The 26,407-nt window shown below is 43.5% G+C and overlaps 1 protein-coding gene and 2 long non-coding RNA genes across 3 annotated transcripts in view; 1 reads left to right on the forward strand and 2 right to left on the reverse strand.

The window, feature by feature from the left end:
• Window positions 1-26,407, forward strand: part of LOC146425354 (uncharacterized) — a 357,803-nt gene that overhangs the window by 261,365 nt on the left and 70,031 nt on the right. The gene's annotated exons all lie outside the window — the stretch shown is intronic.
• The window catches only part of LOC146425355 (uncharacterized), a 569,707-nt gene that overhangs the window by 252,612 nt on the left and 290,688 nt on the right, over window positions 1-26,407 (reverse strand). The window lies entirely within an intron of this gene.
• LOC146425363 (uncharacterized) lies at window positions 15,821-17,065 on the reverse strand. The gene is made up of 2 exons (XM_085041437.1): window positions 16,278-17,065; window positions 15,821-15,828 (listed from the first exon to the last, which is right to left on the reverse strand). The coding sequence occupies exons 1-2, from the start codon at window positions 17,041-17,043 to the stop codon at window positions 15,821-15,823; spliced, it is 774 nt and encodes a 257-aa protein (XP_084897563.1). The 5' UTR covers window positions 17,044-17,065.

Consider the following 26,407-nt stretch of genomic DNA (forward strand, 5'->3'; position numbering starts at 1 on the left):
CCTGACCTGTCACACAATGGTTACAGAATCTCGGCCATGACTCTCTGGAGGTCTTGAATGTTGTGCAAGCAGAACCAGGAGCAGCCTAAGTAGGCCTTTCAGGCCATCTAGGCCACAGTAGCAAGACAAATATAAGTCGTGCAGACAGAATAAGAGCAAGTTATGCTGACAGGACAGGAACCCAAGTACAGACCTTGGGGCTTTTGGGGAAAGTACCGCAGAAAGTACAGGTGGGAACTTGTAGTTGAAAGGAATGCGAAGTATCCTGATAGCAACAGTGGAATGCGAATTGTATCTTTTGTATTTAGCCAATGAAATAGTGCCTAAGTAATTGTAACAATATATAAACCACGTAAAATAAACTGAAGCCTGCTTATCACTCATATTGAGTCGGTGGTCTCGCTTCCCCTCGTCGCACTGACCCAAAGGATTCACTAAATATCCTTATAAAAAATACATTTAAAACAAACTGCCTTTTCAGTATTCTTGCTCGAAGATAATTCTCATTACCCAGACAACAAATTGCTTCTCTCCCCAGCTGAAAAAGCAGCAGTTTTTTGGACTCCCTGGTTTATAAGTAAGTTCAACTAACTAAAAGAACCAACCAGCCAGCAAAAGCTGCTTTAAAATGAATTATAAAACAGTTTTCTCTCTGCGCTATCTGATCCTGTGGCTGTCCAATCGCCTGGACCAAGATGAGAGTCATACCAAAGCAAATCCACATCTAAGAGTAATCAACCTGTTTTACCTCAAATAAGGCAAGAATTCACAATTTTCCCCCCTCATTGTTTTCAAATGTCTCCCAATATAGCTTCACATACCACTTTACTCACTTGTGTAACAGAAAAAAATCCCATCATCATCATCATCATCAATCACAATCTCTACGTACTTTGCCACAATGCAGGTACGTCTTTTCTCTCTAATTTCCAATTCTATACCGGGATTAGCTCAAATAATTTTGCAATTCCTCCATATGACTTACCAGAACAAACAGAGGATGGACTTTATTTCAAAATACACACGAAAGGGAAAATAAAAAAAAATCCAATTTAAAAATCAATTAAAATGCCAGACACTTTTTTGCTTTGCTGAAACATCAACTTGTATCTTTTGTAAGAACAATTGGGAGGTCCCCCAGTACAGAAAGCACATCCCAAATGCTTAGGCTCCCCATGCAGCCCCGTATGGCTGGAAGGCAACAGATTGGATTCAGCGCATTTTCACAGAGGTCTGACATACAGCATCAGCACACTCAGAAACATTTTTAAGAAAAATTTAAAATCCCAGAGGGTGTTGCTAGAAAGCTTATTTGATAGCAACTTCAATCCATTACAGGTCTCTTGACAATAAAGTACATTATTCCTGGAGGCAAATAGAATGCAGTATCTCCAGCATCTCTGTTGGTAGGGGGAACAGAACTGGAGGAACATGGACTGACACGAAAGGGGTTTGACAGTAGGGTCTGCACAGCCAGATATGACAGCTAATCTTTATAGCAGCAAGGTTCAAGTCGTTCCATCCACAAACTAATGCCAAAGAATGAGGGCACAGTAATACATGAGTGGTTAGGGCCATCTGGAACTTCCAAACCTCTTCTCCTGTATACTCAGAAGTTCACTTGTGTTTCAAAGAGCCTATTATGTTCTCCTTAGTGTTTTGTGGGGTTTTTTTTTGGTTTTTTGTTTGTTTGGTTTTTAGTGTGGGGATTTTGGGGAGGGGGGGTTGTGGGGGTGTTGTTTTGTTTGTTTTATTTTGGTTGGTTGGTTGTTTGGTTTGTTTTGTTTTTTAAATGGGGAAAGGTCATTGTTTATTTACGTTGTCTTCCCAAGTTCAATTTTCTTCTGGATGGCACGTGCTGAGTGGTAAATCAAGGAGTCAATGAAACCTGCAACTAAAAGGAAAAAAACAAATGGATTAAATCAGACATGCCTTAAAGGCAGAACAACTCCCAAGGAAAGAAAACACAAACCCTTCTGTCAGAGGAAAGGAATTCCAGGTCCACCAGACAGAAAACAGTTGCTGCTGCTCAGAAGGGTAAAGTCCTCAGCTCCTCAGGACAGACACCCCCTTCTGCTGTGGATAAGCTTTTCCTGGGGTGCAGGGCCCCTCAGCTGAGCCGGTCTGCACAACAGAGGTTGGGCATTCACTGCCTCTGACCAGAGGCTTTCTTACCACTACACACCCAAAGCCTCTCTTCTCCCCCCCACCCTTTGGTGTCAGGGTCTGTGCTGGCCTTGTAGCTGATATCCCTGGGGCTATGGCCTCCACCCCGAAGGTGCTAAGCTTGATCCCTCTGTGAATGTACTCTTCTTCCCCAGCCCTTGAGTTCACCTTATCTTAATCAGCCGGCAGTCAGGGTCTCAGTCAGGGCCTCATTCAGGATGCAGTGGTCTTCTCTGCAGCTTTTGTAATATAGTTTTGCTATAATATGCAAAAGTCCTTCATGAAAATATTTAAGCCATAAATTACATTTCAGTCTCTGACAGCCATGTAGATCATAAAGCTTTTCCTGCATTGATATGTATGTTATAAATTGGGTCTCAATAAGTCAATCAGAGACAATTCCAATTCAGTAATTTGTAATTTATTCAAGCAAGTGGATACTGGTCAAAGCAGCGCTGGGCGGGCTAGGCATGCTCCTTCGCTCTGCCTAAGAAACACCGCGCAGAGGTTTGTGTGTGCCGAGGTTTTATACAGTCCCTTTTTCCGGGTTACGTGTCATTTGCTGGAGATAAGCTGTGTCTGCGTAGTCTGTTGCTGTTGCTAGAGGGTCCGCCGCTGCCTTCCAAAAGGTCGTAGTCACGTTCGCAGCTTGCCTTTCTTCCTAAACCTTGCAAGTTTTGTATAAGCCTTGTGTAAACAGGATGCTTAAGTTCTGCTTATGCCAGCAGGAGGTCTTTGGCTCGTGGGGGCCCTGTTTTCCTGTTGCGATTTAGAGAATCAATCCTTATCTATCACATGTAGAGGTGGTGTTTTAGCAGGATGATCTGCCTGTAATTTCAATCCACATTGGGGACATTCTGTAAGAGTAGTTTCACAAGTTTTTCTGTTCATACACCATCCTTTACTCTGTGCAGCAAATTATAATGCTTTTATGCCTGTGTGGCCTAAATTTTGATGCAACCATTCCCCCAGGCAATACCATTCAGGATTTAAGGTAATTGTCCTAATTTTAGTTAACTCATCTGCCTTTTGATTCCACTTTGTGGCTGGTTGATTATCCTTAGCATGATCTTTTATCCATCCCATCTTGAAAGGTATTTTCCTGGCTATATCTAGTAATAATTGCCAATCTTTGCTACTCCAAACTGGGGATCTATTTATTTCCCAATGTGAAAAACAAGGTCCACTCTCCTGTTAGGATTAAAAAGGTTTAATAAGAGACAATAGGGGACAGATAAAAGCAAAAGGTCAGTGCTGGGTGCTTTGGCATTCAGCCAAAAAAGCACACCTGGTATGGACAGAGACACCCTTTACATACTCTTCAGCCTAATGCATATTCATAAACAGTTATACATATTCATATTTTCCTCCAAACTATTTTGCATGTTCTGGGAACTGATCTGCCTCCTCGTGTCAGAAACAATATAACTTTAGAAATTTTATTGTATCTCGCTAGCTAGCTTTAATTGACTTTACCTAGGGAAAGGAGCTTTTCTTTAGTTTTTTTTAAGAGATATAGTATCACCCTACGGAGATGGGATTAACATACCACGGATTGGGAGTAACCCCGAAGATAACCAGAAAGATAAAGACCATTAACAGAACATCTGCAGGACATTGTGGCCACCCACCAAACATCCGCAGGTCATGGGGTTATCTCAGACATTCACCAGATACCATCTCCAGGAGGGGTTTTGACTGTATAAAATTCGGGAGAAAATTCTCTGATGTTATGTGTTCTTGGAATACTTTCCTAGGCACATCCTGGCCAGCAAATAAAGTAATGCCTGATTCTCTCTCACTTCAAATACAGTGTTAGAGGGTTTTTCTTATTTTCCCGCAGATCCGGTGACACTCGGAGCATGCGCAGTCGTCTTTCATTGATTCTGTTATCACTCCCAGATTGTGGTTCCTGCAGGTGACAGGTGCTGATAGTTGGAATGTCAGAGGCAGGGTCCATTCGTGGGATGTTATCCAGTTCAAGCAGACAGTTCAAGCATTCTAATAAAACTATAACAGCCATTTTACTACTATTAAACTCAGCTAGTACTAGAAAGAAAGACCTTAGTCATCATTACACAGCAATTTTTCACAACCAGTCTACCTCTATAAGAAAAGAATTAAAACAATACACATAGTATCCATTGTAATATTTGCAAAAAGCCAACATTATGACATGTATTTATCACAATTCCTCCTCTTTTTCTTTTTACAAATCATTTGGCTTGAGCAGTAATTCTTGTTTTTTTATCACCACCATTCACTCATTTCTTTCACAAATCAACCTTGCTTCCTCAAAGGGGTCCTTTTTATTATTTTGTTTCTTTAACACCATGATCTTTTGTGCCATTCTGGATGTAGCCAATTTTGGGTCCACAGGCATAGTAACTAATTCCATACCTTGGACTACACTGGTGATTAGCCGAATAAAACAGGGGATCAGGCAAGGAAGAAATATGAAACCAGCTGTTGCACATAAAAGGAAGAAGCCTAGCTTTTTACACCATTTTATTCCCAGTAAATTATCCCATCAGTTATTCTTTAGCATTGATTCCCATTTTTGGACTGGTACGTGGGCTATTCTTCTGATATCCTTGGCTATATCTAGGATGGCATCTCCATGATCATCTATTTTTAAACAACAATCTGATGTATTAAATTTTCCACAGACACCCCCTTCTTCAGCTAATAAATAGTCTAAAGCCAAACTATTCTGATAAACTGCAGCTCTTGTTTGCCTTTGTTGATTTGATATTGAAGCACGGAATTGACTCCACAACTCAGAGAGTTATGAAGTAGGTATGTGTTTATTCCAGCTGGGGTGCATGGGGGGTAGCCCCTCCAAAGACATGCACACCCTCAGCAGAACTTCACTAGGTTTATATTAGGTTACAGATTACATATGCATAAAGTTAGACAAAGCATATTCATTATCTATCCCCGCTTCGTATTATAATGAGTTCAAAGTTCATTTAAATATACCCGCACAAGCGCAGTGTCTTCAGATTAATTGTGGGCAAGGGTCCCGATGATTAATTACTACATTATCCATACTCTTCATCACGATGAACTGTTCACCCTGTTCCCTTGTGCATGCTCCCTTGGTTCTTGGTCCATGTCCAAGCCTGAGAACCAACTCGTACCGGTCCTGGGGTCCAAGGGTGGGATGGTCGGTTACACTTGGTTAACATCGCGGCGAGAGGGAACCCACGGCAGTCTCAATATGAGATATAAAGTAAGCTCCATTTTATTTCACCAAACGAGAGACTTATATACTGTTACAGAAGTTACTATTCATAGTTACACACACACCTGCAGTCTGTTCTCACACATTCAGGGATCCTCCTGTTAACTCCCTTATTCTTTTCTCATAACACTTCTGACTCCCTAATCTTTCTCATGACATTCTTCCCACAGCTCAGAAACACAGCTGTGGTTCTCAGGCATCAGCTCTTCAAAACAACTTTCACTGAGGCCTGGCTATGCTGAGGCTCCGTTCAGGCCTGTTTGGTTAGCATAAGTTTTGCTGGAAAACTGCGTTTTCCAACACTTGGTGGTTTCTCTCAATTATTTGGCTCTCCTCTCTCCATCCTCCCTGATACCAGGTAGGCACAAATTCATTACGTGAATAATAAATGGATCGCAGATGGCATATCTTAGTAAATCATTATCCAATCTCTAGCTCTCTAAATCAGTTCAAAAATATTATTATTACTATTATCCAGCTTCTAGTTCTTTTACATTAGTAATTTCTATTTTACCCTAAATCAGTCCCCCCTTTTCTATAAGATTAGTAAATTCTTTTACTAGTAAATGAAATCTTCTTCTAGCAAGCTTCTGCGATAAGTATCTCTCAATGCCTTACCATGTACATTCGATAAGGTAGTTAGAATGGATAGCCTCTTTAACATCTTACAATTCCAAACAAATAGCAGAACAGATAACATGAGACTAATACCTACCAAAATCAGTAAAACAATTATGGGGTGACATAATGTATTAAGGATACTGATGCCTGATGGGTTTTTTGTATTTTTTATTTTACTTTTATACTCTCTTTATATCCTTTATATATAACCTTTTACCCTTCCCCGTTCCTGCACTTTTCACTCCCTGTATCTTAACCCTACATGTCTATCACCCTAGTACCCCTTGCCCTGCTCAGAATCCTTTGGGGAAGACGAAACATCCCCACAATCTCAAAAGCATGACGCACAACCTTGAACAGGGCCCCCATCACTGAGACATGTTTTTTGTAAACTAAGTAGCAATCTTTTGGGGGGGGGGCAATTTTAATAAGGGGGCAGTTACTTCATTTGCTAAACTTCTTATTGGAGACTTTTAGATAGGTATTCTAATCTAGGCTGTCTATAAATTGTATACGGGAGATATCGTCGGGGGCTTTTTGGGGCTTTTTGGCTTTTGGGGCTTTTGAGCTGGCCTTTGGGCTTGCTTGTTCGTCGGTGTGCATCTGGGATCCTATTAAACCAAGGTAAAACCCCTATCCCATACTGTGTGTCTGCGTCTAAAAATTTTTTCTAGCAATTTAAGGCATCATACCCGTTGCAGTAGGTGACCATCCAAAAAGCACATCCCACCAGTGGTGATCCGCATCCTGTCTGGCTCTTTGCAAGACTCTGCTTATTTCCTCTGTATCATGGTGAATGGTTATTAAAATTTTCCTTCCACTTTTTTTTTTTAATTCCTTTTAGGATGTTAATTAAGTCTTGGTGCTCTACCAATTGTCCTACCAGCATAAGGTTCATCCCAATAGGTGTTGATGATAATCATGATACATTGTGTAATTGGATTTTATCAACTGATGAGATACAACTGGTGCCAAATACAAAAAGTCACACCCAATGATTTTCACAAAATTACAAATACAAAAATTAGAGCGATTCCTAACATATGGGGTGTGAAGCTCCCAGTCTATGCCCAAATGATGGCTAACTTGTTGTACCACCTTTGAAATGAAATGTGGTTCTCTATCTGAGGACACTGTGGCTGGAACACCGAAGCGTGGTATTTCTTGTAACAATACCTTGGTTACCTCCCGGGCTTTGATAGTTCTAGTGGGAAAGGCTTCTGGCCATCCTGAAAAGGTATCTGTTAATACCAACAAATATCGATACCCCCCTTTTCTTGGGAGTTCCGAAAAATCAATTTGCCACTGTTGTCCAGGCCCATTCCCTTTCCCAATTTGGCCCAATTTTGGTTTGGGGATATTTTTAGGGCTAGTCTGGAGGCAAAGGTCACACTGTCAGGTTACTTGTGCGATGGTAGCATATAAATTTCTGGCAATAATTCTTTCAATTAAATATTTGTGTAGGGCATCTATTCCCCAATGTGTCTTTTGGTGTTCTGTTCTTACTAGTGCCCACACTAAATGAGAGGGAACGACCAACCTCCCCTGTTCAGTAATAGCCCAACCCTCTTCATTGTATGACCCATTCTGATCTTCGATTAATTTTTTTGTCCTCTTTGTTATAGGTTGGCTTACCTTCTAGGGAGATTTGGCCATCTGGAATTAAAGCCCCTTCAGTTGTCACCTCACCTTTCGCTGCTTCTTTTGCCTCTCTGTCTGCAAGATCATTTCCTTCCTCCAATTCTGAGCTCACTTTCTGGTGTGCCTTAATGTGCATGATTGCTACTTTCTCGGGTAGCTGGACTGCTTCCAACAGCTGGGTTATCTCTTGCGCATGTTTGATGTTTTTTCCTTGTGAGTTCAACAGTCCCCTTTCCTTCCAAATGGCTCTGTGTGCATGTACAACTCCAAATGCATACTTTGAGTCTGTATAAATGTTTATCTTTTTTCCTTTGGCTCTTTCCAAAGCACGGGTTAAAGCAATTATTTCAGCTTTCTGGGCAGAAGTGTTTATTGGTAAGGGTCCAGATTCTATTACCTTTTTGCTGGTGGTGACTGCATACCCTGCATGTCGCTTTCCACTGATGACGTAGCTGCTTCCATCGGTAAACCAGGTCTCTGCATCATCCAAAGGTGTATTCTTCAGATCTGGACGGCTGGAGTATGTGGCTTCAATAGTTTCCAGGCAGTCGTGGTGCACCTGCTCCCCGTTGTTTCCGCTGAGGAAAGAAGCTGGGTTGACAATGTTAGTGACCACTATTTCTACATTGTCCTGCTCCACCATGATGGCTTGGTATTTCAGAAACCTCTGTGGGGAAAGCCAGTGTCCACCTTTCACTTCCAGCACTGTGGACACTGTATGGGACACTAACACAGTCATTTTCTGGCCCAAGGTGAACTTGCGTGCCTCTTGGATGTTTAGCACGACTGCTGCGACAGCCCTGAGGCACCCCGGCCATCCTTTGGCTGCTGCATCTAGTTGCTTAGACAGATAAGCAACTGCCCATCGATATGGGCCCAGGTCTTGTGCTAGTATTCCCAAGGCAATCCCCTGCTTCTCATGAGAAAACAGAAAAAATGGTTTACTCACATCTGGAAGTCCCAAAGCTGGAGCTGACATCAGGGCGTTCTTCAGTTGTTTGAAGGCCCTCATGGCCTCTTTTGTCCACTGAAGATCTCTGCTTTCCTTTTTGATGAGCTCATACAAAGGTTTTACAAGGACCCCATAACTAAGGATCCAAAGCCTGCACCATCCCATCATCCTCAGGAAAGTCCGTAGCTCCTTTACAGTTCGGGGTTTCGGGGTTTGGCAAATGGCCTCTTTCCGGTCTTGTCCCAAAGTTCGCTGCCCAGCATTGATTTCATAGCCCAAATAAATTACTTTTGGTTTTACTACTTGGGCTTTTTTCTTGGACACCCTGTACCCTTGGAGCCCCAAGAAATTTAGTAAACTTACTGTCCAGAGTACACAGGTTTCTTCTGTCCAGGTAGCTATTAAGATGTCATCGACGTATTGCAATAGCTTCCCTTCTTCAGGTGGGGGCTTCCCAGGATTCCAGGTCTTTTGATAGTTGATCCCCAAATAGGGTGGGACTGTTCTTAAATCCTTGAGGCAACACCGTCCAAGTGAGCTGAGTTTTGCGTCCGCTTTTGGGATTTTCCCACTCAAACGCAAATATTTTCTGACTGGCCTCGTGGAAAGGGAGGCAAAAGAAGGCATCTTTCAAATCTAAAACAGTAAACCAGGTTAGTTCAGGTGTTAGCTCAGTTAGTAGTGCGTAGGGATTTGACACCACAGGATAGAGGTCCTCAGTTATTTTGTTTACTGCCCTTAAATCTTGTACCACCCGATATGACCCATCAGGTTTGCGGACTGGTAAAATGGGGGTGTTGACCTTCAACTTAATTTGTATCGGAGGTGCATTTTTAGCTCTTCCAGGTACGTTTGTTGCCCATACCCCAGGGAATACTCGATTCATAATTTCTTCACTAATTTCTCCCTCAGCCTCTGTGGTTGTTAGCATTAAACTTAGTATTTCAACATATTGTTGATCATTTACCTCCAGAGTAATTTCTCCATCTTTAAATGAAATGATTGCTTATAACTGTTCCAACAGATCTCTGCCCAAAAGGGCTTTTGGAGATCTGGGCATGTACAAAAACTTGTGAATACCCCACTGCTTTCCCAGTTTATACTTTAAAGGTTTGCAAAAATATGCTTTTTCAGATTGACCAGTTGCCCCTTGAACCATGATATAATCATCCTCCACCAGCATTAAAGCTTTATTTAAAACCGAGTATGTTGCCCCCGTGTCCACCAAAACTTCTATTTATTTTTCTTTTTCCCCTAGCTTCATTATAACCAGTGGATCTGCTAGGGTGGAGTCCTCCGGTCTTCTTCAGTCTTCTTTCATGTGTGCAATGACTCCTTCTCAGCCTCATCTTCTTTGCTGGTTGTTCTATTTTCTTTTTTTTTAAAAAAACAACATTAATTATAATAGTGTGTTATATTTTAAAAAACTTATGCGGAGGCTATCTAATTCTGTCATCTAGCCTGTACAAAGGCCACTACTAAGCTAAAAATTTAATAAGAGTTCTTTTATCTTTTATACTTCTGCTCCCTGTAATTTTCTTCCAATATGCTAAAACACAGCCAAGTGGAGTTGTTTTAGGAACTTCTCTGCTTTGCCCAGTTCCCATGTTATCTATTTCCTTCTCTTGGTTCAATCTCTTTTCTAGGCAAACCTCTTTTCACACTGACTTACTGGATTTTTTTTTTTGTTTGTTTTTTTCTGCTTTTTTCTCTTTTTTTTTTTTCAATTTTCCTCTTGCACTAACCAGGGTTCAAAAACTAAATGACTCTTTCCACACACTAAGGCAATAACAGCTGCTTCTGACCACTCTGTCACAGCACACTCACACAATGCTCAAACCTTACAGTAATTATTTTTACATTCAAAACAGAAAGGTATTTTTGGCATCAGACAAGCATCTCATTTATTTCACTCAAAGCCAAGCTGGTACGAGAGAGAGAGAGAAAGAAAAAAATGAAAATCAAGATTAATTACTGAGAGGGAGGAAGGGGAAAGAAAAAAAATAAAAAGGCAACCACTCTTTATATGCTCCTATGTTCACTAAGTAAATTAACTCAATATTCTACAATTCCGCTGCTAAAAAAGAACTTGGTAATTTTGTCCACACAAAACTTTTATAATGTACCAACTTATTCTCTTTACAACCTGCACAGTTACTCTCTGACTGGTCAATAAAAATAGTATCTCTTAACTCCGCAAGCCTGCAAACCCACTAATCATACTGTGGCACAGCTATGTTCCTTTGATGTAGTCACTGAAAAAAAAAGTGCCTCTAACTGGCCGCAGTAAAAAGTTTCTCTTCATTCACTTACCACAACAATTTCAAACAACTGCATACACTCACTCACCCTAACACAACAATAAAGACTTAATACAACACAACAAACGCTATTACGACCACAACAGAAAAGTACAACAAAAATTCCAAAAAAACCACACTCATACACCAAAGCTAATAATTCACAACCGTACCCAAATATTCACGCAACACTTAATCAATCAATTTCTCATTTGCTCGTGCAGACTAATCTGCACCCCACACACATACACAACACCGGTGTTAACAATACTTCAAACTAGTCCTCTTTCAAACTAGTTTCCTTAGGGATCCACTCGACCCACCACCAAGATCGCTCGCGGCCGCTCTATTGGACAGCGAATCCCCCCCTTGCCAGCTAAGGATGACAAATTACCTCACCGATTTCCCTCAGCCAGCCCTAACCAGTCGCTTGCAAGCTCACCACTCAGGGACAACGCTGCGCACAGGATGTCTCTCTGTGTCTTACCAGCAGCCCTACCCAAAACACATACCGTTTCTCCGCTGTAGCAGGTGGTCGTTGTTTGCCCCCGCAGTGAGCGGCCGAGGAGCGGAGGTCCTCCAGGAAAATCCCAGGGCGCGCCTAGGATGTCAGCCCCTCAGTCAATCCTGCAGCCAGGCAAATCTTGTCCCACCTGGGGTGCCAAATGAAGCACGGAATTGACTCCACAACTCAGATAGTTTTGAAGTAGGTATGTGTTTATTCCAGCTGGGGTGCATGGGGGGTAGCCCCTCCAAAGGCATGCACACCCTCAGCAGAACTTCACTAGGTTTATATTAGGTTACAGATTACATATGCATAAAGTTAGACAAAGCCCCTATACATATTCATTATCTACCCCCGCTTCATATTATAATGAGTTCAAAGTTCATTTAAATATACCCGCACAAGCGCAGTGTCTTCAGATTAATTGTGGGCAAGGGTCCCGATGATTAATTACTACATTATCCATACTCTTCATCACGATGAACTGTTCACCCCGTTCCCTTGTGCATGCTCCCTTGGTCCACGTCCAAGCCTGAGAACCAACTCGTACCAGTCCTGGGGTCCAAGGGCGGGATGGTCGGTTACACTTGGTGGTTTCTCTCAATTATTTGGCTCTCCTCTCTCCATCCTCCCCGATGCCAGGTAGGCACAAATTCATTACGTGAATAATAAATGGATCGCAGATGGCATATCTTAGTAAATCATTATCCAATCTCTAGCTCTCTAAATCAGTTCAAAAATATTATTATTACTATTATCCAGCTTCTAGTTCTTTTACATTAGTAATTTCTATTTTACCCTAAATCAATATCAACTCCAATGCCCGAGCAGTTTTGTTCGTTATTATTTCTACAACTGCTTGGAGTCTTATGATACGATTCAGCATATAGATTGGGGTGCGATATCCCCAACTCCCATCTTGTGCCCAGGTGGCTGGCCCATCTGTTTCCAGTATGCGTTCAGGAGGCCATTCCTCCTCTCCCCATTTTTTAAATTCACCAATCACTGTTCTTTTATTTCTTTTTAGATCCTCATAAACTGGTACTCCTAGTTGATCTCCATCTGGTCCTGGTAAGAGGAAAAATCCTGGCTGTTTGATACCCAGAGTACAACTCCCTTCCCACTGGGGGGGAGTTTTGGGTATGCTCTTTTCCCACATATCCAAAATAAGCCATCTGGTGCATTCCAATAATCATTTCTCTGTTGATTTACATTTTCCCAGAATTTGGATATTTCTGGGATCCCAAAATAAGGATTCTTGCCTGTATCATTACATTGAAAGAGTCTGATTTCATTATTATACTTACAATTTTTCCCTTTTGCTTTTTTTCTGGGCCCAATACAGAGTTGGTTCTTCTGGGATCCACCATGTAAAAGTTCCATTACTAACTTTATACCACTTACAGGGATTATTTCCTACTTTGTGAAGAAAATTTTTCCCTGAGAGCAAGAGACATTCTTCTCCTGTCACTGTTGAACTCAAAATCCACCCTTCTGGTCGGTTTTCCCCTTTTATATTTGTCCAATTCCACTTAAGGAGTTCGATGGGGCCTAAACTGCTGCCTTTCCATGGCCATTCCTCTGTCATTAAGGCCCCTCCACAAACCCAACAGTTGGTTATGTTTAGTTCCTTACTTATCTGTTGTATCACGGTCCGGGAGGGCTGCCCAGGCTGGCTCCCCCCTGGTCCGGGGTCTCTGGTTCGTGTAATTCCACCGAATTCGGGGCGAGCGGCCCCCAAGGTTCTGCGGCATGGCGGCAGTCTTCCAACCATGTCAATTCAAGCAGGAATATCGTGAGACAAAGGAAGAACTGGACTCCATCTCTGTTCTGCTAGAGGTTTATTTGGGGTACAGGGAGAAGGGGCGCAGGGAAGGAGAAGGGGGAAGGCAGACAAGGCAAGGAGGAGGTGCTAGCAGCCCAGAGATGGAAAGACCACGAGCAGATCTGGACATCGCCTTATAAAGGGAAAGGAAGGGGAGGGACTGTCTCCCCCAGAGCCAGTCCCGGGGAGTCTGAAGGGAAGACAGGCATGGGAACCCACCAATAAACTTTCGGGTACAGCAGAGCATATTTCAAAATGAACCAATGGTATACAAAGCAGAGGGACAAAGGAGCACATGGAATCCTAAAACCCACGTTGCTACACTTATCCTCTCCCCCAATTTCACAAACAGATTTTTCCCAGTTCTTGAGATATCTACCTCTTTTTCTAGTTGTTGCCTGAGTTTCGTATACAGATCCTGACGTGGAGCTGATACAGAGTTAGACTGCTGTGCTGGCTTTGCCTTCTTGCTTACTATTTGTTCTTTTACCAAATCCTGAACTCTACCCTTAAGGGTGAATGTAAAACAACCCTACCTTTCTCCCTTTGGACATTCACTTCCCAACCTATTACCACTCATTCCTAAATTCTCTGCAATCCAAAATTTTTTCCCATTTTGCATACAGGTACCTAGTTTGGATGGGTTATAACAGCGGCTGTTGACGTGGGTGTGAGTAATAAGAAAGGAACCTCGGGTTCTTTCCATGTAAAGCATTCGGTAGCACTTGCGACATGATTGTGCTGGCATCCCAGAAGGGAAGAGACAAAAAATGAGTGACAATAGAAGGAAAAATAGAGGTCTGGTATGGCTTATACCCCCACCTCCCATGCCTATGGGGTTGCTACCCATAGCAGGTGTATATGATCTTCTCAGTGGCGAGTACAGTGGCCAATCCTGGTCTTGCCCTCTATCTCCTCGTCACTACCTTTTTGCTGTTTTCCAGGCAAATTGCTTTTGACACCTTTTAATTGTAGTTTCCCACTGTTCCTCAGGCACCTCCCACTCAACAGGTACTAGTAATTCCCACCCACAGAGAAAAGTTATTATTTCGGCCCTTTCTAGTTCTGCTTGGGCTGGAAATAAATCTGATACCCAGCACTTTCTACAACAAGGGTGATGTTTATGTGAACTACAATACCAATTTTTCCCACATCTTAAGCATTTACATTTAACACAGCTAGCATGTCCAGTATGGGAATGTTTCAAACAGGGTATATGGTACGGTACTGATGGAAGTTGTAATATCTCTTCTTTATACAAGTCACAGGCTAAAGCAAAAACATGAGGACCCTCTGCCCGAAACAGTCCTGAACCTCTGGTTTGGGGTGGAAGTATTCCTCCCTGTTATAAATTAGGTCTCAATAATCAATCAGAGACAATGTCCAATTAAGTATAATTTGATTTATTTAGAGCAAGCGGGTATCAGCGAGGCAGCGCTGGGCAGATAACTGCGCTGAAATAGTCCGAACTCTCCTCTTTTATGCAGTCTCTATTTTCTGACCACGTATATCTTCCGGAGTTGGTACAGCCCCTTCATCATGTTGTTTGCTAGATGGTCTTATTCTTGCTCTTCGGTGGTCGTGGGAAACAAGTCCTTGTATGTTCGCAGTGTCGTCCCCCCCCAAGCAATGATTCTATATCAGCCCACTCCTCAACAAATACAGGATACAGGATGTGCAGGGTGGGGGTCTCCCTCCCCTTTCTATTCGGTTCTGTGGGCAAACAAGATGCCTTAACAGGATGTGTTGAGGCTCCTTTTCCTCTCTCTTGCGATTCTTGCGAATTCTTATCACAATTCCCCTCTCTCTGTATCTCCATTTTTTTTCGCAGAATCGCCTTAATGCTTCACGGCTTAAGATGAACTCTTCTTCCATCTCACTCTCTTGTTGTTCAGGTATGCTTTCATATTTTGCTCTGACTAACATTAAATGCGCTGCTTCCAGTCTTCCTTTAACTATAGCTATCAGCCTGTTAAAAATGCATGGTCCAAAAGTCAGAGTTAGTACAATTACTACTAGGGGCCCTGCTAGTGTGGAGAGTAGAGTCGTTAGCCATGGGGAGGCATTGAACCAGTTTTCATACCAGCTCTGTCGACTCTCTCTTTCTCTTTTTCGCTTATCCAGTTCTTTCCAGAGCTCAGACATTGCATCTCTAACAACTCCTGTATGGTCTGCATAAACACAACATTCTTCTTTTAGGGCAACGCACAGTCCTCCTTCTTGGGCTAGTAGGAGCTCTAATCCTCTCTTATTTTGGAGCACCATTTCAGATAGGGACCTCAATGATGTTTCTAAGGCACTAATAGAACTTTCAATTTTGGCTATATCTTCATCTACGGTTTCTCGCAAATTGGCAAATTCTGTGTCTTGTTTTACAAGGGAGGCTATACCTGTGCCTGCTCCTGCTGTGCCTAATGCTAATAGGGTTGCGATAGTTATAGCTGTAATAGGTTCTCTTTTTACAAGGTGGTGCCCTGGGACCGAATGGTGGTCATATATGTAATCACCTGGGTAGTAGGTGATTCTTGGCACTATTACTACTTGTATGCAATAGTCTGATGGATTAAACTCCTTTAAGGGAATACAGGGAGTTACCCCTACACTTGCACATACCCATTTAGCATTTTTAGCTGGTATTAGCCAATCTGCAGGCTCTTTTGGTTTTTGGGCTTGCATTGTTACCTTACATAGGTGCAGTTTAGAAGATGGGATTTTTCCTATGCACCTTCCTTCTCCTGATACCTGCGCCAATGTGATACCAGATTTTGTTCTTTTGCCAGATTTCCACAAACATTGAGCAGGGTTGCTCCCATTTACCCTTCTAGCTTTTTCAATTGTCCCCATAGCTTCATAGAAGGGTGGTCTGGTGTTATAGCATAGCCAGCAGTGGTCTGTTAATTCTGGGTGTGTTTTGTTTAGGACCTTATAGCTGGCTGCCATAAGTCTCCATAATTCATCAGTTATTTCTCCCGAGGGGGTTGAGGGTATTTCGGTTTTGGATATGGTGGTACTTTCCTCACGGTCTATGCCTAATCCATCTGCTTCAGTATTTATCACGTCTATTATGACCCGGTTTGGTCCCACTGGTTCGGGGTCATTGGGGAGAGGTTCCTTTTTTATATAGATAAGACCACCTCTGTCGGTTCCTGATTCCCAGTACCTTATACCCCAGGTCTTGCCTAGTAGCCACGTAGGATCTTGGGGTTGTGTTATATTTATGTATAACCATTTACAGGTTACTTTGGGCCCTGCTCCCCTCCTTCCAATCTGGCTACTATAGTCAGGTGGATTACAACCGTAAGGTCCCCACCCAACTTCAATATGCTTGTCTCTGCCTGGGAGCCAGGGGTAAGCTATGGTTTCGCATCCCCAATAAGCACAGTAATAAGAATTTGGGTGGTTGCAATATCCCTTTCCGGGGTTTGCACTAGGGCAAAAATACCAACCTTTACCTTCAAGCATACAAGGTTCTATAGGAGCTAAAACACAAAGGGATGCATTAAAACTGATTTGCCCCGGTCCGAGTTGGGTTTGGATTAGGGTTTGGCTGTCCCATTGTCTTAACGTCCAGCGAAAAGGTTGGTGGGGGTGCACATCAGCAGTAGTACATGTAAATATTAGGCTTAAAAGCAAGATATAGGTGTGGTAGGAAGATGGGGGTCCCAGTGCTTTTTGAATTCTTTTAGTTTGTTTAGACCCTGCCTTGGTCCCCTTTTTAGCCTTATACAGTGGTGCCTGTTTCGGGTTCTTTCTCGATTTGGGGCAGCTCATATCAGATCTTTTCATAGTCCCAGGTATGTTCACCCCACTGGCTGTATATATCCCTCTGCCTCACCCATCGGCTCGGTTGCAGCGAGTCACGGGGATTGAATTCTTCTCGGCAGCAAGGATTTTTTTCTTCAGGGGTCTCAGGGACAAAGGATCTTTTCTTGTAGCTGTCCCGGTTGACATATTTGACCATGAGGTCACCACAAGGCAAATAGACCAGGGCTTTTCTGATCTCCCCACCGGTGATGTTTGCCACCATTGGTGCGGGTTCATTTGAGTGGTAATAATACAGTTCTTGGTGTATCCCAAATGCATACATGTCCCATCACTAACACATTCGGCAAATTCCCTTAGGAGGTTCCCCCCCTTTGCAATGGGCCCACTATCGTTCCTGGCACACCTTACATATAAAGCAAGCATAAGGGTAGCAATTACAATTATGGATGTTGCACTTAACAATATAATTATTAACATATTCTTCAAGCAATAAATCGTGGTTTCTCAAGTGTTCAGTTACAGGATTTCATGCATAGGCAGGCTAGGATTTCTTAAGCCTAATTTTTAAGTCCTGTGGTTGTTCCACCACTCTCCAGGTGGGGTCTCTGTTGAACTTCTTTACTTGGCTAGCGTGGGTCCAGCCTTTCTCTGCTGTCCGAACCGATGATTCTGTAGAAATTAGAACAACATACGGTCCCTCCCATTGAGGGGTTAAAGATGTTTCTTTCCAAGATTTTATTAAAACTTCATCTCCAGGGTGGAATGAGTGAATTGGTAGCCACAGGGGTGGTCGTTGAACCACCAGTCCCTTCTTACGGAGTTTCTCCCTTCGGTTTTCTAGGCTGGTTATATAGGATTGTAGATGGAAATCTGATATGGCTGGGTGGTCTTCAGGCATTTCTAAATTAAATGGCATTCCATATAACATTTCATATGAAGAAATCCCTATATCTGTACGAGGTTGAGTTCTAATGTTTAATAATGCTAATGGTAGACATTTAATCCAACTCATTTTTGTTTCTAGCATTAATTTAGTTAGTTGCTTTTTTATTTCTCCATTTATTCTCTCTACCTTGCCCGAACTTTGAGGGTGCCAAGGGGTGTGGTATTCCCAGGCAATTCCGAGCGCCTCAGATACAGCTCTTGTAATCTTAGATATAAAGTGTGGTCCCCGATCTGAATCTATTACTTCTATAAGGCCATATCTTGGAATTATTTGTTCTAATAAAGTTTTTGCAACTGTTTGTGCTGTGGCTCTTGTCGTTGGGAAGGCTTCCACAAAGTGAGTGAGGTGGTCTACTATAACCAGTAAATATTTATACCTTCCCGCTAAAGGCAATTCAGTAAAGTCAATCTGGATGTGGGAAAAAGGTCTATGTGCTAATTCTCTGCCCCCAGGGATTCTTTTTCTTAATTGATGTCTGTTTACTTTTTGGCAAGTAACACATCCCATGGTTATCTGTTTAGCTAAGTTGTAAATACCCATGCACATATATTTATTGGCAAACTGATCCACCAGGGCCTGTGTTCCCCAATGGGTCTTTTCATGAAGTCTTTTCAGAACCCTTAAGGCCATAGGCTTAGGTAAAATCTCTCTTCCGTCTCCCAGAACCCATTTACCTTCTGAGTTTGGTTTTATACCCACTTGCCTCAATTTTTCTTGCTCTATTGTTGTAAAGCTTAGCAAGTAGGTTGTACAGGGGTAGTCTATGTATGGTTTGTTTTCCCCGTGAATATAACAAAAATCTTTGTCCGAATTTGATTGCCCATCAGGACTGTAACAGGAGCAAACTAAACCATCCACTCCGTAGTCCTTCCAGCAAGCAGAACAAGGGAATCCTTCCAAGTCATACCTGCAGGTAGAACAACTTTCCCTAGGATTCCTTACCCAGAGGGGTAGTAATGCTGCTCGTTTAGCTTCTTCATCAGCCAGGTTGTTTCCCCGTACCACTGTTCCCAATCCCTTTTGATGTCCCCGGACATGGACCACTGCAAGTTTGGAGGGTACCCTAATAGCTTTTAAAATTTCTTTTATGAGTCTCTCGTGGACTAGGCTCTTTCCTTGTGATGTATGAGGCCCCGTTCTTCCCAGATTTTTCCAAATGTGTGTATTACCCCGAATGCGAATTTGGAGTCTGTGTAAATAGTTCCCTCTCCTTTTCCTATAATTTGTAAAGCCCTTAGAACTGCATACAGCTCACATGCCTGAGCCGACCAACTTGGGCTTAGTGGGCCAGATTGGAGTACTTCTAATTTATTTCCATCCACTATTGCAGATCCCGATTTGCGCTTCCCCTCAAGCACCCGTGAGGAACCATCTACAAATAATTTCATACCCTCCCCCAGTTCTTCCTCTTCTAAGTCTGGCCTGATCTTAGTTTGTTCCTCTATGGTTTGTAGGCAATTGTGCCATAAGATGTTACTCTCAGGGTTCCCATACAGAAATTGTGCTGGGTTCTGTATGGATGCCACTTCTAAAGTAAGCTTGGGGGATGATACCAGAATTCCTTCATATTTCAGCAATCGGACATCAGTGATCCATTTTTCAGCCTTTTGTGTCAGTATGCCCCGAATGTCATGTGGGGACATAACTTTTAACTCAACCCCAAATGTTATTTTTAATGCTTCCTCTACCATTACAGCAGCTGCCGCTACTGCCTGTAGACAAGTGGGCCAGCCTCTACTAATTGGGTCTAATAACTTTGAAAGGTAGGCTATCGGCTTTTTACTTCCTGCCCATTCTTGTGCTAGCACCCCAAATGCAGTTCCTTCTTCAGTATTTACAAATAAATAAAAAGGTTTCTTTAAGTCTGGTAAGCTTAGTACAGGGGCACTTGTTAACTCCCTTTTTAGATTTTGAAGGTTTTCCTCATCTTGGGAGGTCCATTTAAGTAATCCATCCCGTGTTAATTTTTCATATAGGAATTTTACCTTTTTACTGTAATTTTCAATCCATTGTCTGCAGTATCCAAATAAACCTAGCAATTGTCGAATCTGTCGCTTGGTCTGGGGAGGTGGCATTGACAGAATCCCTTGTACCCTGCTGGGATCAAGCTTTTTAGTCCCATTAATTAGTCGGTGTCCTAAGTATTTTACCTCTTGTTTGGTAAATTGCAGTTTTGATTTAGAGACTTTTAGTCCCTGTTTCGCCAGAAAATTTAACATCTTTATACTTTCTTCCCTCACTAATTCCTCTTGTTTCCCAGCTATTAGTAGATCATCTACATACTGTATGAGTTTAACTTCTGGTCCCACTTGGTAGTTTTGTAGTATTTGACTCAGGGCTTATCCAAATAGATTGGGGGATTCTGTGAATCCCTGGGGAAGGACAGTCCATCGTAGCTGTTGTTTTATATGACTGTCAGGATCTTCCCACTCAAATGCAAAATAGTCGCGACAGTTTTTATCTAAGGGGCAAGCCCGAAATGCATCTTTTAAGTCTATCACACTGTACCAGCAATCATGTGGGCCTAGTTGGCTGAGGATAGTATGAGGGTTGGCTACCACAGGGAACCGTTCAACAGTTCTTTTATTTATTTCTCTCAAATCATGCACTAATCAGTAACTACCATCTGGTTTCTTTACAGGCAAAATTGGAGTGTTAAACGGGGACATACAGGGCTCCAAAATCCCTTGTTTTATTAGCCTTTCGACTTCGGGTTTCAGTCCTCTTCGCCCTTCCTCAGATAACGGATACTGTTTTATTTTTACTGGGATGTTTGGATTTGTTAAGGTTATTGAGAAAGGGTCGATGTCTAGCTTCCCCACTGAGTCCGGGGTGTACCAAACCTTTGGGTCTATCTGTTGCTCATCCTTTGTGCTAAGGGAGTATATTTTAATATTTAATCCTTGTTTATTTATTTCCAATCCTATTCCCAATTCTACCATTAAATCTCTCCCTAGTAAATTGTATTCTGCCTCCGGTACCAATAAGAAACTACCTATACCCAATTTAGAGTTCGTTTCAATTAGCACATCTTTAATTATAGGGACTCCGAATGGTTCCCCTTTTGCTCCTATTACTTGTACAGTGTCTTTGGATACTTTACATCCCTGAGGCAGTTTCTGCACAGTGGAGCGCTCTGCTCCGGAGTCCACTAAGAATTCAATTTCTTGTCGCTGGGGTCCTACCTGTAATTTTACTAGGGGCTCCGATGCTCTTTTTAACCCCAGCAAATAGAGCCCCTGACACCCCTAGTCCTCTTTGAACATTTTTATGTCTGCCAATCGTTGGCGGCATTCCCTCTTCATGTGTCCCTTTTTCCCACAGTAAAAGCACACTATCTCATTCCTCTTTTGCCCTTCCGTATTTCTTGGAGGTTTCGGGGGCCATTTCTCTTGCGGTGATCTAGTGGTGGTTCTCTCTTGTCCCCCTCTTACAGCTGCTACCATCATTCTAACTTGTTTCTTATGACTTTCCTCATCCCTTCTGACATACACTTTCTGTGCTTCTCTCAATAACTCATCCAACCCCCAGTTTTGCCAGTTTTCTAATTTTTCTAACTTTTTCCTAATATCCACCCATGCCTTTGCTACAAATTGGGTTTTTAGCAATGTTTGTCCTACCGGGGAATCAGGATCTATGCCGGAGTAAAGCTGTAAATTTCTCCGGAGCCTTTCCAACCATTCAGTAGGGTCTTCATCTTTCTTTTGCAGCTCATTAAAGGCCTTAGTCATATTTTGTCCTCGGGGGACGGCCTCCTTAATGCCTTGGACTATGATAGTCCTTAAATCTTGCATGTGTGCTCTATCGTTTTCATTTTGATTGTTCCAATTAGGCCTCTGAAGGGGCCATTTAACATCTCCAATGGGGCCTTGTGGGTGGTTGTTTTCCCAAATCCTCATCCCAGCTGCCCTTATCATTCTTCTCTCTTCTGCTGTGAATAAGATGCTCAATATTGACTGTATCTCATCCCAAGTATAAATATTTTGTCCTAAGAATTGATCTACTCTTTCTGCTACCCCCAGTGGATCTTCCAATAAATGCCCCATTTCCTTTTTAAATTCTCTGACATCGGCCGAGTTCAGAGGGACGGCTATGTATCCGATACCGGGCGCCTGTCCTCCCCCTGGTTGATTAACCATACCCATGCCTACTTCTCTGAGAGGGTATAACTGGTTCCTTGCCTGGCTTCTAGTAACCCGTCTCTCGGGTGGTGGAGTGTCATCCCCCTCCATCTGTGGTGCATTTGGAACCGGCAGAGGTTGTGCTGGAGGGGGCACTGCAGCATCTGGCATGGGGGACCGGGGAACATAGGGTGGAGGTATTTCCTCCGCCTGTTTTCTCTTTCCTTTACTGAGAACAAACAGGCTTGTCCTATTTCCACTAGTTATCCACAGGGCTGCATAATCACTCTCTTCCTGGCTAAAAGGCTTTTTAGAGTTTACATACAAATTTAGAGCTTGGCAAATCCAATCCTCAGAGGATCCAAAAACCGGCCAGTAAAGAGGGTCTCCTCTAATTTGTTTTCCTCCCCAGACTGTCATGCAATAGGTAATCATTTTTGCCTTAATTTTCCCTCGTGTACGTGGATCATCATCCCAATATTTGATCATTAACCCCAGAGGACTATCTGGTGGTATATCCGGGAGTCTTACTTGGGGCTCCCCCCCCATGGGTCCAGACGGCTTGCCCTTCGTCTGTCCCATCTTCCAGAGTGCCTTCACACACACACACACTCACGTCCTCCTGTTCGTGGCCCAGGCCCTCACGGGATGTGGGAAACGCACTACAAAGGAGTCCACACTCAGGTCGTCCGCACTGGACGTCTCAGACACCGCACTCTAGGATCCCCACCCCGACCGAACGGATTCCCTGTGTTATAAATTAACACATACTCACGCGTCTCGCGTCTTCGTCCGGACTTTGTGCACAAAGATTAAGGGGTTCCTTCGCTCACTACCCGAAATTTAGGTTCGTCGGTAAGGGTTTCAAAGGGGTACCCTCTCCGGGCCGTTGTGACAACGGGGCGCCTCCCGTTGAGGGGTCTCCTAAGAATTGCCCCTATCCGAGTCACGGCCCCATTTTGTTATAAATTAGGTCTCAATAATCAATCAGAGACAATGTCCAATTAAGTATAATTTGATTTATTTAGAGCAAGCGGGTATCAGCGAGGCAGCGCTGGGCAGATAACTGCGCTGAAATAGTCCGAACTCTCCTCTTTTATGCAGTCTCTATTTTCTGACCACGTATATCTTCCGGAGTTGGTACAGCCCCTTCATCATGTTGTTTGCTAGATGGTCTTATTCTTGCTCTTCGGTGGTCGTGGGAAACAAGTCCTTGTATGTTCGCAGTGTCGTCCCCCCCCCAAGCAATGATTCTATATCAGCCCACTCCCAACAAATACAGGATACAGGATGTGCAGGGTGGGGGTCTCCCTCCCCTTTCTATTCGGTTCTGTGGGCAAACAGGATGCCTTAACAGGATGTATTGGGGCCCCTTTTCCTCTCTCTTGCGATTCTTGCGAATTCTTATCACAAAGTGGAGTCGCTGCGTTTCTGGGAGCTATAGCATTTAAGCCCAGCGGGACTCCGGCATGTCCGGCAGCTGGGGGCAGAGCGGCGCCCGCCGCACCCTGCACGAACAGTGGTGGGAGTGACTCCAGGGAATCCCAATCTTTCCTTTCTTTTTCCTTTGCTCATTCTGTCTCTGGGGTTTCTGATATCTTAAAGACTTTTACTCCCAAGGGTCCTGTTTCCCCTGTTGTCTTGGATTGATGATATGATAATCCTTTATCCCCTATCGTTGGCTTATATGCCCAAGAAAGAAAAATGTGTGGTCCTGTCTCTTTAACTGCACCCAGCCGCAGAGAGAAACGCGGGTTGTTTTGAAAACATTTTCTCCAAGCCTTGCTCCGGGGGAGGATTCGTCGCCCGGCAGAGACTGCGTGCTGGACGGGGGTCGGAGTGAGCTCTGTTCCCGTTTTTTCCATTCTTCTTCTTTTTTCCTCGTTTGGACCCCTTCTCTTCAATCTGCTTTGCCACCCGGAGACCCAGGAGGGCCAGAGGACAGCAGAGCTCTCCAGGGAGCTCCACCCGGCCCCGGGTGGGGGGCGAGGAGGAGAGGGACTGCGTCTGAGAAAAGGACTTTTTAATCAGGTTGAATAACTGCCTTTCACCTTGTTTTTTCCCTTTCCCCTGTGCCTTGTAGGGCACTCTGCGTGGTTTTGTTAAATAAATAGTTTTTTCTTCACTTCCATCTAAGAGGTTCTGTTGTGGGTGGGGGAGGGGGTGTCGGGGCCCTTCGCTCTCGGAGGAGACAGAGTCTTATCATTAACCCGGGACATATTTGGCGCCCAACTTACGGGGCCTTGATTACTTGTTCTACACCTTTTGTGGGGTTAGAGAAAGTGAAGAAAAAACCCTAATAATTGCATTCTGGTTTTAAACGCTTGGTATTGAATTACAGCCATCAGTAGTCACTATGCTGTTTGATGGGAGGTTGTTTGATGTAATACTGTCTGTTTGGCACATAGGTTTGTTTCCCTACCAACAGGTAGGGGCAATCCTGTCCCTAATGTATAATTTCCACCAATCAGGGACACGACTCCGGCTTGTTATAGTAATGTGTGTGATACTGACGATCTGTAAGAAGGTATGGGAAACAGTTAAAGATGTACATGCTCTGTTAGTTTCCTCCTCTAGTTTTAGTAACCTGTTTTGGAGTTTTGTTAGTAATATTACCCAACCTGTTAGAGAAGTAGAGGGTGAAGCTTCCTGGCTCCTCACCCATCTCTTTCCCTTTAAATCTGGTATATCAGCTTTTGAGAATATTCAGTTTCCCCTGGATGTTAAAGAGACCATTAACTTGGTAGTACAGGTGCTTTACCTAGGAGTTTCCGTGTATATGATGTTCACTGTTACCAGAATGAGGGCTGAGAAGTCTAGAGGGGCTGAGCAGGAGCAGGCACCTAATCCAGATGTGAGGAAATTTGAATGGTGTGGAGTATGGGAGGACATAGGTAAAACTTTAAAGAAATTCTCTGATCCAATAGACTGGGAATTTCCCCCCGGACAAATCCCGAGACCAGCTGAGGTGGGGAAGTATCTGAAAGAGAAGTGCAGAGACAACTGCAGTGCAATATGTTGGGCCCTGGCATATGCTTATCGTACACTGTCAGATATTATAGAACAGGAAGTAAGGGAGCCTAAGCCAATGGCAGTTGCTCCTATTACAAGGAGCAGGAAAGCCCAATTTAAGACTGATCGCCCAGATGACAGTGGGGAGGGACCCTCAAGGCCAGCAACTGAGTCAGAGGTCATTGTTGAATCCATGAATGTGAGAGACCTTCACAGCCTAAGAAAAGAGTATGTCCAACGAGATGATGAATCTGTGATTAGTTGGTTAGTCCGTCTTTGGGATGCTGCAGGCGATGTTACACTTCTAGATGCTACTGAGGCAAGGCAGTTAGGGACTGTGTCACGTGACCCAGATATCAACCAAACTATACGAGATGGGCCTGACTGCAGCAGCCTCTGGAGACGAGCTATCAGAGCTGCGAGGGAAAGATACCTACATCCCGACGATCTCTATTCGCAACAAACCCAGTGGAGAACCATAGAACAAGGGATTCAACGCTTGAGAGAAATGGCAGTGGTAGAAATTGTCTTCCCAGAGGACATAGCAAACCCAGATCCGATTATAGACCCAGATAGGATAGAATGTACACCTGTGATGTGGCTGAAACTCCTAAAGCTTGGGCCATCAGGGTATGCTTCTGCTTTAGCCATTATGAAGCAAGATGACGGGCATGAGACTGTGCGTGATATGACAAGGAAACTCCGAGCGTATGCAGATGTCGTGCATAGCCCAATGAATGCAAGAATCTCAGCTGTGGAAACAAATCTGCAGAAACTAGAAAATAAGATAGAGAAGAATCATGAGAAACTCAGTAAAGAGATTAAAGATAGCCTTCTCCAAATCTCAGCAGTACAGACCAGAGGTTCTGCTACCCCACGCAGACGCTCCTCAGCTATGAGAACTGGATATATCCCTCGACATGAGTTGTGGTATTTCCTGTGTGACAGTGGAGAAAACATGAACAGGTGGGATGGACAACCCACTGCTGTCCTGGCACGACGAGTGCATGAATTGAAGGAGGGCAAGACTCAGAGAAGGAACTCCACCAGAAGGGAAGTAGCTCTACTCAATATGTCTGATTCCGTTGAAGGAACCTCTAACACAAATACCCACCATGGTTAGAGGGGCCCTGCCTCTAGCCAGGTAGAGGCCAGGGAAAACCGAATGTTTTGGACAGTGTGGATTCGGTGGCCTGGCACATCAGAGCCACAAGAATACGAGGCTTTAGTTGACACTGGTGCACAATGCACGATAATCCCATCGCGACATGTGGGGACAGAACCTATTTCTATTTCTGGCATTACA

The sequence above is a fragment of the Lichenostomus cassidix genome, chromosome W (genome assembly GCF_008360975.1).
Source record: "Lichenostomus cassidix isolate B80296 chromosome W, HeHo_3.0, whole genome shotgun sequence".
NCBI classification, from domain to species: Eukaryota; Metazoa; Chordata; class Aves; order Passeriformes; family Meliphagidae; genus Lichenostomus; species Lichenostomus cassidix.